Source organism: Vombatus ursinus, unplaced genomic scaffold (assembly GCF_900497805.2).
Source record: "Vombatus ursinus unplaced genomic scaffold, bare-nosed wombat genome assembly UNPS02014959.1, whole genome shotgun sequence".
In the NCBI taxonomy this organism is placed as follows: domain Eukaryota; kingdom Metazoa; phylum Chordata; class Mammalia; order Diprotodontia; family Vombatidae; genus Vombatus; species Vombatus ursinus.
The window spans coordinates 6007079-6023747 of NW_020954737.1; the positions used below are offsets into that span (position 1 = coordinate 6007079).

Here is a 16669-nt window from a genome sequence, read left to right on the forward strand (position 1 = left end):
CAGTATGGTGACTCCCTGAGAGCAGACGATTAGCAGGCTGCCTAAGGAAATGGCCATCCCAGGTTGTAAAAAGAGCCAGTCAAAGTTTTCATGACAAGCAGCAGTAGGATCGGGTCAGTGAGGAGGCTGTGCTTCTAGCCTGGATGAAATAGGGAGATACAGGGCAATTTTGTTACTACTTATTATTTTTTTTTAAATTATGCAACAAAAGTTCACAATTTCATATACAATCCTCTTTTTTATTCTTTGTAGGTTAGAATGTTTTTTGTTGATAAATGAATTTATAATTCTTTTTAAAAGAATTTTTGAAAGGAGAATTTCTTTGGGGTTCCACTGGAGCTTTCCTTCTTCTGTGACATTCTTAGCATCACCTTTGTGTTTTCTCTCTTCCAAAGATGCTGCAGCTGATGGTGCTACCATTTCCTGGAAGGAAAATTTTGACTTAGCTTACACAGAGCTGAATGAAATTGGAAGGTAATACTACAGCTTTCTATCCTGGGGCTTGCCAGGAAAAGAAAACCCCACAGATTTATATGTTCACCAAAAAAAAAGTTTTAGCTTTTTAAATTTTGAGTAAAGAAATAGCCTGATATAGTAGATAAAAAGCCAGCCTCAGAGGACAGAAAGAATTGAGTTAAAGTCCTGTCTCTGATACATACTGGCTGTGTGACCGTGACTCACAGGACCTATCATAGGATGGAGCTGGAAAGGACTTCAGGAGCCATCTAAACCAGCTCTCATTTTACAGATGAGAAAACTGAGGCTCAGGGAGGTTAAGTAATTTGTCCAAATTCACACAGGTAGTAAGCAAGCTCTCAGAGGGAGAATTTGAACTCTGATCCTCTGACTCCAGAGCTAATGCTCTTTCTGTAAGAGTCCTCTCCAAGAGGAACAAGAAGGAGTTGCTGATCTACATTGGTGAAGGGAATTTCCATACTGGAAGATCCCCACACTGATGAAAATCACAAATGTGGACCAAAAAAAGTAAAAAGAAAAAAAACACTGAGTAAATTATGTTCACTCAGGGGGAAAAAAGTAAGTATATAAATATATATAAATAAAATTTGACTTTTTTCCATTTTAATGATAAAATATTTAAATAAGTATTCTAAAACAAAAAGGAAGGAAAGACCCTAAGAGAAAGATTAATGGAAAAAATGTTATATTTCCTCTTGAAAAAAAATTGGTGAACAATGGATCAATACTTCATTTTGTTAGAAACTCAAACTGTTTTTTGGGGATAGAGAGAAATAAGAAATGTAGATAAATCAGCACAAATCACCAAGCCTGGAAACACAGCATGATAGGTCATGAGGCATAAGGAAAATCAGGAGACCTAAGTTCTAGTCCTGACTATCATTCTCATTTGTAACAATAATAATAGGGCAGCTAAGTGGTGAGGAGGTTGAAGCACCAGGCCTGAAGTCAGGTAAACCTTTCTTCTCAAGTTCAAATCAAGCACTTACTAGCTGTGTGACCCTAGGCAAGTCATTTCACTCTGTTTGCCTCAGTTTCCTCATCTGTAAAATGAGAAGGAAATGGCAAACCACTCCAGTATCTTTGCCAAGAAAATGCCAGATGAGGTCACAGAGAGTCAGACACGAACATGAGTCAGACTTAACAATAACAAAAATAATAATAATTACTAGCACTTACATAGCACTTTAAGCAGCAGACAGAGGTTAAGTGACTTGCCCAGGGTCACACAGTTAAGTGTCTAAGGACAGATTTAAACTCAGGTCATCCTGACTCCTGACCCCATTCCGTCACCCAGCTGCCCCTCATTTCATATGCTGTCATTAAATAGGTGATTTGGGTTGGGACTAGATCTTGTCTCTCAAATCATCGAGCATAGAATGTTAGAGCTAGAAGGGACCCTCGATATAGTCTACTCCAACCCTATCATTTTACAGATGATGAAACAGAGGATTAAATAGATGAAGGGACTTACCCAAGGTCACAGAGAGCTAGGCTTCGTGTCTAATTTCTCTGACCTGGATTCAATGCCCACTAGTGGTACATTCTGTGTAATCTTGGACAAGTCACTTTACTTTCCTGGTCCCCAGTTTCCTCATGTGTAAAATAAGAGAGTTTGACTAAAGGGCCTCTGGGGTATCTTCCAGATCTAGACATGATCCTTTGAGTCCAACTCAGATGATGATTGGTTGAGGAACTAGCGATGCTCAAAATAGACAAGAGGAAGCTTGTCAGGGTCATTGCCTTGACATGGTTGAAGGGCTGTCATATAGGAGATAGACTCATTTCTTGTAGCTCACGACAGGAGAACTAAACTGATGGATAGATGCAACAGGGAGACAGATTTAGGCTTGAGGTAAGAAAAAAAATCCCCCAATAATTACAACTGTCCAAAAACGAGATTAGCTGCCTCATGAAGTAGTGAGATGCCTTATGCTAAAAGCATTTAAGCCGAGGCTGGATGACAACTTTTAGAGACTTCCGTGGAGAGGACTTGAATCAGGTAGGGGGCTGGACCAGGTGACCTCTCAGGTCTCCTTCAAATCTAAGATTCTATGACTCCAGCTTCTTACTTCTGTGACACCAGGAAAATGGAGCCCAGACGAGGAAGGTTACTAACAGAGACCTATGGCACTCCCAGTCAAATGTTAGTGCCTCAATGCACTCAAGGCAAACGTTACAAATCACTGAAAAAGAAAGGTCCAGGGTTTATTTGTGAATCTAGACAAAGACTGTCTCCCTTTCATGTGATTCCAGGGGCCGGTTCTCCATAGTGAAGAAGTGCATTCACAAAGCCACTCGAAAAGATGTTGCTGTGAAATTCATTAGCAAAAAAATGAAGAAGAAGGAACAAGCAGCACATGAAGCCGCCCTTCTCCAGCACCTGCAGCACCCTCAGTATGTCACACTCCACGACACCTACGAGTCGCCCACGTCTTACATCTTGGTTCTGGAGCTGTGAGTACCAACGGCCTCTCTCTGTCCATTTAGGTGGAACCAGGCCACCATCCGGGCTGCTGACCCCAAACGGACAACGAAAAAAGTATTGTCTCTGGGGTCAGAGGACTTGGGCTCACATCCTGACTGCATTGCCTACTACCTGTGTGACTGAGTTACTCAACCTTCATGGCCCTCAGTTTTATTATTAGTAGTAGATGATTAATAGATTCTTTTCAGATATCCCTAGAAATTGGGTGGAAGTGGAAATGAAAGTGGAAATGAAGGCTCCCCACTCTCCTATGCCATCCCCAAAAGGCAAAAAGGGGTTTTTTCCCATGTAGAGACAAACTCCCCAAAGTGAGGCAAACCGGTCTAAAGTTTGGAGGGATTCAGCCAATTGCCATCCCCCTCAACCCAGTAAAAGGAAGAAAGGAGAAATTTATAGCTCGGGCTATGAACAAGCAGCCAATATCCTATTATTTTCTGGGAAAGTAGGAGTAATAATAGATTCACAGAATTACAGAATGTTAGGGCATAATAGACCTTGAAGACCATCTAAACTAATCTCATTTTACCAGTCGGGAAACAGAGGCCACAACCCTGACATCTCATGATACATCATGCAAATGTTCTAATGTTATTCAAGACCAGTCACTAAACATTTATTAAGTGTTAATAACTGCCAGGAACTGTTATACAAAAACAAAAATGAAACAATCCGTGTATTCTTCTGGGAGAAAAAAACATGTACGTTACAGGCAGCTAGGTGGCACAGTGGATAGAATGCCAAGCCAGGAATCAAGAAGTCTTGAATTCAAATCTGGCCTCAGATACTTACTAGCTGTGTTACTCAGGGTAAGTCACTTAACTCTTTGCCTCAGTTTCCTCATCTGTAAAATGAGCTGGAGAAGGAAATGTCCAACCACTCTGGTATCTTTGCTAAGAAAACCCCAGATGGGGTCATGAAGAGTCGAACACAACTGAAATGAATGAACAACAAAGAAAGTCGTTTTTGAGCTGAAATCTGAAAGAAACTAGTGTATTTGCAGAAGTGGAGGATAGAAGGAAGTTAATCCATCCCACCTTCTATCTCCATGCCATTTCACTAGCCATCCCTCATACCTGGGATACCCTCCTTATCTCCCCTTATAGAATCCCTCATAGGATTACAGGATTACAGATTTACAGCTGGAGTTGTTGCTTCTACCTCCCCAACCAATGACTGATTAAATATGAGTCATTAGGGAGAGTGAGATATTCAGGGTGATTCTGAGTTGGTGATCTGGGGGAGTGGGAGTACTGGAAGAACAGTGATACTCGCAACAGAAACAGTAGAGTTCAAAAGCAGGTAGGTTTTGACAGGGAATATTATAAGATAATAAGTTCTGTTTTAGACATGTTGCTTTTCAGATAGCTATGGAATTTCTAATTTGAAATGTCCAATATCAGTTGGTAATATGGGACTGGTGTTCAAGAGAAAGATATTACATATACATATTTATATATACATATACCTACATATATATGCACCTATACACATAGTCATACACATATGTATATTTATATATATGTGCATGTATTTGTATTTGTACATGTATATAATATATATGAGTTATCTGCCTAGAGAGGATAATTAAATCTATGAGAGTTGATGAAGTCACCAAGATAAAGAGTATAAAGAGAGAGTAAATGTGGACCCAGAGCTTTGAGGGTACTCAAGAAAATATATAGTTTTGGGGTACACCATCAGATAGCTACAATGATGCCTTTTCTGATTCTCATAAGCACAATCCATTTGCTCTTCTAAATATAACAATATACAGGAAACTTTTTTTTTGATGGGATGAAATTTTCCAAAGGGATGCTGCCCTGAAACTGTTCACAAAGACTGTTAGATTGATGATTATCGTCCTGGTGGTTTGTCATAATGATGGCCAGAGGCTCTGTTGCCCAGCTAACATACTAACTGAAACTTAATTTATGATTATATCAGGTTTGGCTTTTAATGAGGCAGGGGAAGTTTTTCCTGTTTAGCTACCTCTAAAAACATCCACCTCTTTCCACTTATCTCATTCTTATAATCAAAGGTGTGTCCTGCTGTGAAAAGGAAGTGTCACTTTGAATATCCTATTTTCCATTCAGATCACATTGTGACAGAGCCCCTCATAACACAAAAGGCCTGGGTTCACCCCAGGGGATTTCCTCATTTTCTTACTTTGTAGTTCCTACCCAAGAAACCTGGGAAATAGTATATGCATGGTCTTCCTTGAAATATTGAGACTGATTTTCCAATTGCAAACACAAAGTTCATAGAATCAGAGATTTAGATCTGAAACAGCCCTTAAGGACCATCCAATTCATCCCCCCTTTTTTGAGAGCTAGATGGCAAAGCAGATATAGTGCTGGCCTTTGAGTCAGGAAGACAGGATTTCAAATCCCATCTCAGGCACTTTGTGACCGTGGGCAAGTCACTTGACCGCATTTGCCTCAGCTTCCTCATCTATAAAATGAACTGGATAAGGAAATGGCAAACCTCTCCAGTATCTTTGCCAAGAAAACTCCAAATGGCGTCACAAACAGTAGGACATAACTTAAAAACAACTAAACAATAAGACCTTAGAGCAATATGTAAATGTTAGTTATTTTACAGGTGAGAAAATTGAGGTTTAGAAAGATTATTTGCCCAAGGACTCAGAATGAGTAAGAGAAGTGAAAGATGAACCCAGGAACTCTGACTTTCAATCTAGTGTTCTTTCGACTGTATCCTGTCACCTCCCAATCAATCAATATTTAAGGGTCTACTATGTACAAGGTATTGCATTAAGCACTAGGAATACAAAAAGAGGCAAAAGACAGTCCCTACCCTCAAGGAGTTTACAGTTTAATAGGACAGACAGCATGCAAACAAATATATACAAAGCAAGTGAAATACAGGATAAATTAGGAAGTTATTAACAGAAGGAAGGCACTAAAATTAAGAAGAGGGGTTGAGGGAAGGCTTCCTGTAGAAGATGGGATTTTAAGTAGGACTTAAAGGAAGCCAGGAGGCAGGACAGTCATAGAAAATGCCCAGGGCCAAGAAATGGCTTGGCTCTGGAGTCTGGTGTGTGGAATGGCCAGAAGGCCAGGGTCATTGGATCAAAGAGTGTGTGTGTGTATATATATATATATATATGTATATATACCAGATTTTAGGAAAATCACTTTGGTGGCTGAATGGAGAATGCACTGGAGTGGGGAGAAATTTGAAGCAGGCAGTCCCACCAGCAGGATACTGCAATAATCCAGGCATGAGGTGATGAGGGCCTGCACTAGAGGGGTGACAGTATCAGATTGTGGTTATGGTTTGTCCTTGATTCTTGAAGAGGACCAGGACATCAAGGAGATGATGACATGATTTGCAATTGACTTTGATTTGAGTGAGGGAGGGCTGTGCAAAGTCACCAACCTCACTTTCTTCTCTAGAGCCATTTGGGTCCAGTGGCCAGATATAGATCAGGACGATTGGAAATGGCCCAGGATGCAGTGGGAGATCTTGGCCTTCTTAAGCTAAGGTTCTTCCATGTTCTTGCTTTCACCGAGGCAACACCCAGTGAGTGATCAGGCTGTTTAAGAAGTGAGTCAAGGGATGGACACTTTAATAAAAAAAAAAATCAAAGTGGGAAGGGAAGACCTTCAGAGTTGCTGACTGAAAAAGAAATAATTATTATTTGCAGCAGAGGAAAGAAGGAGATGTATTGGAGAGATGTTGTAAAAATGAAATCAACAGTCTTTGGCAACAGATTGGATATGGAGGGCGAGAGTGAAGAATCCAGGATGACTTCTCATTATGTCACAGAGGAAGGTTTTGTTTAAAAAAGAAAATAAAAGGAAAAATGAAATAACAATCCTTGAATGAGTAACTATTAGTCCCAAGGATATGTGTAAATTCCTATATTTATGCATATTATTATAGTGCTGAATTATAATAGTCTTGAGTATGAGGGCTCCCCTGGCAGAAGCCCTTTCTCTCACAGGCCCTGTGTTGACTCCCTAACTATTGAAGTAGAGACTTTTATAACAAATTCTCTTTCTCATTCGACTTTCAGCCTCTCCCTGTAGTGTTTCCATGCTCCATGGGACAGCCAGCCTATGCACTGGTTTCAAAGACCAGCATCTTTCTATGCTATCTCCCCTAGCAAGATGAAGGCAAAATCTTCAGAGCCCTTCTCCTCTCCCAGATTCTCACTGCTCTTGCCCCATTGGCCCTTCCTTTTTCCATCTGCCCTGTAACTGAACTTTGTTTTACTTGTGTCTCCCCCAATTACTGTGAGCTCCTTGAGATCTGACACTGTCATGATTATTCTTTTTTTATCCTTGGGGCTTAGCACAGTGCTTAGTACTCAGTAAGTACTTAATAAATGCTTTTTCATTCACTCAGCGTCTCCCAGGTACCAACCCCAATACCCTGAATTATACACACTTTATTTTTGCCGTTAATCAAAAGGAAGGGTAAGTAGGAATAAGGAAAATATCCTAACACCTACCACATTTCTATGCCTCCTCTCCTCAGGTTAGAATTTTGATTCTCTGAAAATTACACCTGATACTACATATGTACATGTTAATATATATTATATAATGTTCTTACATAATGTCTTTATATGCAATAAACATTTCATGCCTTCCATCATTCGTGTACATCAACCCCAGAATATACCTATGTGTTTTATGACTAATAACCTCACTAGTGATTAACCTAAATATGCTAGTCTAGCCACTGGTCAAATAGTTCAGGTCCTTCTGCTGTGACTTGCTGATGCCTCTGGATGTTCTGTCTCTCTACTATTTATTGGGGAGAAATTATCTTCAGGAACACTGTCCAATGGTCTACATTCTGGGCCCAGGGGTGCCAGATAGTGAACAGAATTGTCTGCCACTTCTAGGTTGGGTGCCATGTGTAGCCTCTTGAGACCTCAAGTGAGGGCATTGTTGGCATGAAATTGACTGACTTTGAACATATCTTCTTTCTTCCAATTAATCAATCAACAAATATTGATTAAATGCCTACTATGTGCCAGGCACTGTGTTAGACACTGGGGAGACAAGTACAAAGCTAGAACGACACTTGAGACCAACTCTCATTTTACAGGCCAAGAGAGGGGAGGTAACTTTTCAAGGTCCAATAGCTATTTAGTGGCAAAGTCATGGACAATCCCTACTTGTAATGAGCCTCCCTTCTAATGGGATACATAGCAAATACGTATATATACAGCATTAAGTTGTCTTTCAGTACTGTCAGACTCTCCATGACCCCATCTGGGGTTTTCTTGGCAAAAACACAAGTGGTTTACCATTTCCTTCTCCTGCTCATTTTACAGATGAGAAACTAAGGCAAACAGGCTTAAGTGACTTGCCCAGAGTCACACAGCTAGTAAGTGTCTGAGGACAGATTTGAACTCGGGAAGATTAGTCTTCCTGACTTCAGGCCCAGCACTCTATCTTCTGTGCCACCTAGCTGCTGCACATAGCATTAATATAAAGTAAATAAATACAAATATATATGAAGTAGGTAAATATAAGATAGTTAGGGGGGGCTCTAGGAGTTGGGGAGACCAGGAAAGACTTAATGGAGAAGAGTGTGTTTGAGCTTCACTTTAATGGAAAGAAGGACTCCTTCTGAAGGAGGACAATACAGGCATGGGAGACAGCAGATACAAAGGCATGGAGACAAGAGATGGGGTGTCATGAGTGAGGAACAGAGAGAAGGCCAGTTTGCCCGGCTTGCAGAGCTCAAGAGAGGGAGTCATATCCAGTGAGGTTGAAAAGATAAGTCAGAACCAAGTTGTGTAGGTCTTTACAATCTAAAACAGAGGACTTTATATTTTTATCCCAGAGGCAATAGGAAGCCACTGGAGTTGACTGAGCAGGAGAATGACATGGTCAGATCCCTACTCAAGGAAAATTATTTTGGCAACAGTGTGAAGGAGTTAGTAGATCTGAGAGAGATGAGGCAAGGACATCAATTAGGACATAAGGAGACAAGGAGTGATAAGACAGGCAGGCAGGTATTAAGCTCTTACTATGTGCCAGGCATTGTGCAAAGTACTGGTGATATAAAATATAAGGGAAAAGAAAGACAGTCCCTGCCCTCTTAGAGCTTATACTCCAATAGAGGAAGACAACATACAATAGGAAACTGAAAAGGGGTGGGGGGAAGGTAACCCCATGGGGGCATAGTGATGAAGTCCTGAAAGTCAGAAGCACAGTCAGGAGGGGAATGAAGGTTGGCGGGCCTATGCCCTTCCCCAAAATGGTGGCACCAATGAGATAAAGGAGCTGGCATGGTGGAGAGGTATTCCAGGGTGAGAAGGCTGTAGGGGAGGAGGGATATTCCAGATTGAGGAGGTTCCCAAGAGCTGAGGGAAGCTTCAAGGTAAGACTGTAGCTGAGGCATGGTGTTGAAATTGAGAAAGTCAGAAGGAGAGCTGGGAGGGGAAAATGAACAAGGGCCTGGGAGTTGTATGAGTGGGGAGAAGGGGTCAGATGTGAGAGATGCTGTGAAGGCAGACAGAAATAGCAAAATATGACAAGTAATTGGCTATGTGGGGTGAGGAAGAATGTATAATAATAATAATAATAATAATAATGATATAATATAATACAATACAATGTAATATAATGCTGAAGTTATGAACCTAGAAGACCAGAAGGATGGTGATATCATGGCAGTTGTTTCCTATAGCTCTGGTAGTATTTCATGTTTTCTAGTGGTATGCTCATACTGGGACTAATCTTTATGGAAAATCTTTCCAGATTGCATCTCCTCTGTGATAGGTTCTCTACTGTAACTGCCTCCATGACTTTCCTGAATTGCTATGATTCTGTTCACTAGGTGGCCAAGAGATAGACTAGTGCCTCTAGGTAGTTCATTTTGCTCGCTACTATCTCCAAAAACTGGACTTGGAATCAGCAGAGACCTAGGTTTGAATTCCATCTCCAACTCTTACTAAGTGGGTGAAATCACTAAACCTCTCCAAACCTTAGTTACCTACTCTGTTAAAAGGTAGAAAATACAGTGTGCGTGGAAATCCTGACAGACTTTTTCATCAGCCTCAAATGAGATAAAACATATGAAGTACTTTGTAAACTTTAGTGCACTATTATGATTGTGATATACATTCAAATTGGGAGGAGTCCACTGGGCAAATGGCAAGTTTCCTTCTTATGTTCCTGTACTGTAGAGGTCTGATAATATCGCATACAAAGGTCGAACACTGAGAATCAATGACTGCCAAGAAAATAATCTATGTTATCCTGAGCCAGCATTTGGCAAAGTGTACTGATCTAACTTGTTTCATCTATGTAGGGTTCAGGTATTTACATTCATTCTAATTTTCCTAGTTCTTTCTTTATCCCGTGGCCCAGGATTCTCTCCCCTACAAAGGACTCTGGGCTAAGTTAGACTGGCATTCTCTCCTGGGGACGTGATGCCTAGTGGGTTAGGTTTTCTTTAGTTAGTTAGTTAGTTAGCATTCCTGTCTGGCATATCCACATTAAGTATGGCTGATGTTTAAAGTTTTCCTAAATATGAATAACATTTCCATAGAGGTATTCAATAAGCAATATGGCTATCAAGCATGGGGCAGCATTATATTTTGTCTACTATGTATTTTGTCTGTCATAGAAATGACAAGACATAAAGGAAAGAGAAGGGAATAAGCATTTGTTAAGTGCCTACTATGTGCCTGCACTTTACAAATATTACATCAATTGATCTTTACAACATCCCTATGATGTAGATGCTATTATTACCCCCATTTTACAGTTGAAGAAACTGGAACAGAAAGAAGTTAAATGACTTGCCCAGGGTCACATAGCTAGGAAGTGTCTGAGGCTAGATTTGAACTCAGGTCTTCCTGACTCCAGGCCTGCTACTCCATCCACCATTTTTTCAGCCTGTGGTCCCATGAATCTTAAAGGAATGGGTCCCAATTACTCAAGTGGGAGAAGGAGATAGAAGGGGAAAATGCTCTAGCATTTAATTCATAAAAAGTCAGAATTTTCCAACTAAAAGGGACTTAGATTCATAGTATGCTAAAGGTAGAAGGAGACTTAAGTTCTCATTTAGACCAACTTCATTTTACAGGCCAAAAGAGGGGAGGTAAATTTTCCAAGGTCCAACAGCTAGTTAGTGGCAGAGCTGTGGACAGAAAGCAGGTCTACTAATAAAATAGTCTTTCCACAAAACCATTTTGGTGTGTGCAAGTCCATTACACTGTAGACTGGGGCTTGTGAGTAATTAATTACAGGACACAGTGCATAAAGTTCTCCCCTTGCCTCTGATGCAAATTCCTAGGTCATAATGCAAAGATCAGTTCAAAAGCAAAATGAGAGTAAAGAAAAACAAGAAATGGTGTCCTCTGGTGGAGAAAAAAATGGCTCTGTGGATGTGAAACTAAATCAATCAATAAACATTTATTAAGTGCCTACTACATGCCAGACACTGTCCTGGGTGCTAAAGATACAAATGCAAAGAATGAAATAATCCCCCACCCAACTCTGTGTCCATGACATGCTGGTGACAAATGTGTGTCTTCCTCAGCTTCACCTGGATATGGCAAATCTAAGTAGAAGCTGCAGGTACAGACCATATGGGAGAAATAGCTGCATTAGGAATCTGACTTCATGTGAACCACCAAGAACTGGTTTTTACTTCTAAACAGAAAGAGAAGTTGAGAACCCACAGAAGCATATGTGATCCCCTAAATAGAAAAATCCCATTCTATCCCAACGTATGGAGACTATTCCCATGCATCCAACTTGCTGCTCATACTGTATTTAAAATGGGAGAACAGCAACACAAGATGCAAGGACCTGAGGAAAAGCCAGAGCAGCTCAGGAGAAAATGAATTGACTTTGGTGGAAGGAGGCTCTTGATGGAATTCTTAGATCTATCCCATCCAACACACACACACACACACACATGTTCTCTTTGATCCAGTGACACTGGTCTCAGAGGTTCAGAAACAACTCCATCTCTTAGCCCCAAGCATTTTGGGGGGGCCTCTCCCATGCCTGGAACTCTCTCCCTCTGCTCTGACTACTGACCTTCTTGGCTTCCTTTAAGTCCAAACTAAAATCTCACCCTTTACAGGATGCATTCCCTAAACCCTCTTAATTCTAATGTCTTCCCTCAATCAATTACTTCCTATTTATTCTGAATATGGCTTGCTTTACAAATATTTGTTTGCATGTTGTCTCATCCATTAGATTATAAGCTCCTTGAGAGCAGGGGTTGCCTTTTTCCTCTTTTTGTATCCCCAGTGCTTAGCACAGTGCCTGGCATATAGTAGGTGCTTAATGTTTGATTGATTGATTCCCTACCTCACAGTCAAACCCAGAGTACACTGGATTTGCCCACTTTGGGTGTTACTTGAGATTCTATATAATTGTGTGCATGTATAGCTCAAAGCCATGGTAAATGAATGATTCCTTTATTTTACAAACCTACTTCTTAAAGGCACCAAGACCCATGTCTTCTGAAAATTTTTGAAAGCAACTAACAAAACAGAAGGTTTTGCCAATTTCATTATGGAAGACATTTTTTAATATGCTGAAATATTGGATAAGAATAGTAACTGAAATTCTGTTATCATAGAAAACTCCCAGGTGAGTTAACTCCTTCTACTAACCAAGTCAACATCTTCTATGCAATGCATAGTCTTGGAGAACTGCCTAGAATACTGAGAGATTAAACACTTCACTCAGGGTCACACAGCCGATATATGTCAGAGGCAGGCCTGGAACCCAGATCTTCCTGGCTCCAAGGTGGGCTCTATTCACTAAACAACACTGCCTTCCAAAGAGTCTAAATATAAAACATCTTATGTTGTTGTTCAGTGGTTTTTTCAGTCATGTCTGACTCTTTGTGACCCCATTTGGGGTTTTCTTGGCAAAGATATTAGAGTGGTTTGACATTTCCTTCTGCAGCTTATTTTACAGATGAGGAAACTGAGGCAAACAGGGTTAAGTGACTTACCCAGGGTCACACAGCTAGTAAATGTCTGAAGCCAGATTTGAAATCAGGAAGATGAGTCCTCCTCACTCCAGGCCCAGCACTCTATCCACCGTACCACCTAGCTGTTCTTTCTTATTGTTGACTTCATATTAAATGTGAATTCATGAGCTTCCCCACTCCCCCACCAGCTCTGGATGTTATCCTTAGATGCATCTTTAGCTGAAATACATCTGTATCAAAATGAAATAATTTTACAGGGAGGTCTTTATGGAGTTTGTTTTTAAACATTTTTTTCCTCTCGATTTCTTTACCTTTTGTAGGATGGATGATGGACGACTCTTGGACTATCTTATGAATCATGATGAACTTATGGAGGAAAAAGTTGCTTTCTACATCCGAGATACCATGGAAGCCTTACAGTATTTACATAATTGCAGGGTTGCTCATTTGGATATCAAGGTAACAGGAAATATGGGTTGGCGACTGGCCCTATGGTTTCATTGATTCAGATGAGGTAACTTTCCTCTACCAGGACAGGGCGGCACCTTCTCTGTAAGCTCTAATTTTAGAGAATTTACTAGAGCAGAGGCTCATATACCCATCACACTCCAGAGTGGGGCTGGAACCAGTATGAAATGTAATTAAGAAATATTTAACAAAATAAACTAAGTCAATCTGTAACCCAGAGGAATCCTTACGTACAGTTTAGTGGCCCACATTTCTATTTGAGTCTGAAATCACTGGCTTAGAGCACTGACTTTCTGGGAGTCACAGAGCCAGCATGTTTCAGAGGCAGGACTTGAACCCAGATCTCTCTGGCTCTAAGGTAAGCTCTCTATCCACTACAAGGGCCAGAAAAAAAGGAAAAGATATCAGATCCAACTGATCTGGTTGATAAATCTGGTAATTGCACAGCCATTACCCTTAACAAAAGTGAATTACATTTTAATTTGTTTAGAAGGATCAAAATTTCAATGAATATTAAGACTGGGGACTAGACCAATATGGATTTAATCAATCAACAAATATTTATTAAGCACCTACTATTTGTTAGGCACTGTGCTAAGTGCTAGAGATATAAAAAAAAAAGGCAAAAGATAGTCCCTGTCCTCAAGGAGCTTACATTCTACCAGACTCCCTTCTATACGATTGAGATCAGTTTCTGTATAATTTAAGAAAATTTGTTTGAAGTGTAATATTATAGAATGTTAGAATCAGAAGTCCAATGTCTATATCTTACAGATGAAGAAACTGAGGTCCAGAAGGCCTAACACAATTAGTCACTGGTAAAACAAACTAGAACCAGAATCTCCTAACTTCTTTTCCATAGGGCAGCTAGGTGGTACTGAGCCAGGTCTGAAGTCAAGAAGACATCTTCCTGAGCTTACTAGCTGTGGGATCTCGGGCAAATTATTTAACCCTGTTTCCTTCAGTTTTCTCATCTGTAAAATGAGAGAAGGAAATGGCAAACCGCTCCAGTATCTTTGCCAAGAAAACCCCAAATGGGTTCATGAAGAGTCAGACACAACTGAAATGACTCAACAACAAAAAACTTCTTTTCCACTCTAGCATGCTGCCTCTCACACATGAGCCACATCTCATAATGTTGGGGGCAAGGGCTCAAGTGACTTCCAAACTACATCACCAATAAAAAAATTTTCCGTAAAATATTGTCCCGGTTAAGGAAAGAAAGAAGTGCATTATTGATAGGGTTTGTTTTCCATGAAAGAGAATTTACTAATTAAAATCTCATGGCCTGAAAGCAGAGATGAAATTGAGGAAGACACAAATATTCAGACCCCAAAGGTACAGCAGCAGCCAATGAGGAGATGAGGGAGCTATCTGCTGTTCTCATTCATTGTTTTTACCCCACAGCTCCTCGGTCAGCAGTGAATGACAGTATCCATAGCATTTAGCATGATGTTTGGCACTTAGAAGGTGATTGGTAGATAAATGCTTTTGAATTGCTGAATTGCCAGCCTATGCCATGCTAGTGGTCATGGAAGCCAGAGAGAACCCGAAGGTCACATCTATTCAGGAACCCTGATTCAACCCTACTCTGCTAATAATCATTCAACGCCCTGACCCCTTCTCAAAAAAGTATGCCCTCTCTGAAAGAGTTAACATTATTCCTAGGTAGTTGGTGGGTGGAGCAGTAGATAGAGCACTGGGCCTGGGGTCGTGAAGACTCAGTTCACTTCCTAGCTGTGTGACCCTGGGCAAATCACTTTACATGTTTGCCTCAGTTTCCTCAACTGTAAAATAAGGGTAATAATAGCACCTGCTTTGTAGGTGCTAAATAAATGCCTACTCTCTTCTCTTCTGTCTCCACCCCCCCAACCTTAGACCCTCTGAAGGTTTTGGAAAAAAAGTGTAGAAGGCAGTGTGCTTTAGTGGACTTGGAATCAGAAGACTGGCTCTACCACTTACAACTTGTATAACCTTGGGCAAATCATGTTACCTCTCTGGGCCCCAGTTTCCTTATTTGCAAAATGAAGGGGCTGGAGCTGATGACCTCTAAAGTCCCTTTCAGCTCTAAATCTATGATCCCATGATTTAGTTTTGTTCAAACTTCTATCTACCGAAGGTTTACTTTGTTTAGGGAGGAGTGGAAGAGTAAATACACATATGAATCCAAAGCAGGCAGCTGGATGGTATAGTGGAGAGCACGCTGGCCAGTTCAAACCCTGCTTTGCATGCATATTAACTGTGTGAACCTGGGTAAGTCACAACTTCTTAGCTTCAGGTTCAGCATCTGTGAAAAGGGGATAAGAACAGTACCTACCTCAGAGGATTATTGCATAGCTCAAAGAGGAGAGCGCTTGGAAAGCTATAAAGTACTATAGAGATGTTAGCTATTATTATTTTCGTCATAACTGGTATTCCTATCAGAAAAGCAAACTTTTCTCTTTTACTCACTCTCTTTCATTGCTCCACAGCCGGAAAACCTGCTCATTGACTTACGGATCCCAGTGCCTCGAGTGAAGCTCATTGATTTGGAGGATGCTGTCCAGATCTCAGGTCATTTCCATATCCACCACTTGCTGGGGAACCCAGAGTTTGCTGCCCCAGAGGTGATCCAGGGCATCCCTGTCTCCCTGGGCACAGACATCTGGAGCATTGGAGTCTTGACCTATGTCATGTTGAGCGGTGTTTCCCCCTTTCTGGATGAGAGCAAGGAGGAGACGTGCATCAACGTATGTAGGGTGGACTTCAGTTTCCCCCATGAGTACTTTTGTGGAGTCAGCAACACGGCGAGGGATTTCATCAATGTGATGTTACAGGAAGACTTCCGGCGGAGGCCCACGGCGGCCACCTGCCTGCAACACCCCTGGCTACAGCCCCATAATGGCAGCTACTCCAAAATCCCCCTGGATACCTCACGACTGGCCTGCTTCATAGAACGCCGGAAGCACCAAAATGACGTTCGCCCCGTTCCCAACGTCAAAAGCTTCATCGTCAGTAGGATGAACCAAGGGACGTAAGCACGCTCCCTGCCCTTGGGGCTCGACTGGGATGCACGGTGTGAGCAAAAGTGAGGCAATGTTGGGCTGTAAATAGTTCTATGTTAAACCATTTGACTTCCTACGGTTCCCTAGGTTGAGTGATGTACCTCATGCACCTTTTTCCAGTGATTATTCCATGTCTACACAACAGTAAAAACCCACCCTGAATCTAGGAGTTTTCTGATAGTTGGCTAATTACCCTCTCTATAAGATGATTCTACAAAGGCAAGGAATAAGCTAAGTATTG

General features: G+C 41.1%; 1 protein-coding gene across 2 annotated transcripts in view; it reads left to right on the forward strand.

Moving 5' to 3' along the window:
• The window catches only part of KALRN (kalirin RhoGEF kinase), a 966578-nt gene extending 950177 nt beyond the window's left edge, over positions 1 to 16401 (forward strand). For both annotated transcript variants that reach the window (XM_027845154.1, XM_027845155.1), the window contains 4 exons: positions 396 to 474; positions 2734 to 2934; positions 13237 to 13375; positions 15856 to 16401. In XM_027845154.1, the coding sequence (XP_027700955.1) occupies positions 396 to 474; positions 2734 to 2934; positions 13237 to 13375; positions 15856 to 16401 (965 nt within the window). The remainder of the gene's footprint in view (positions 1 to 395; positions 475 to 2733; positions 2935 to 13236; positions 13376 to 15855) is intronic.
• Positions 16402 to 16669: the final 268 nt, after the last annotated feature.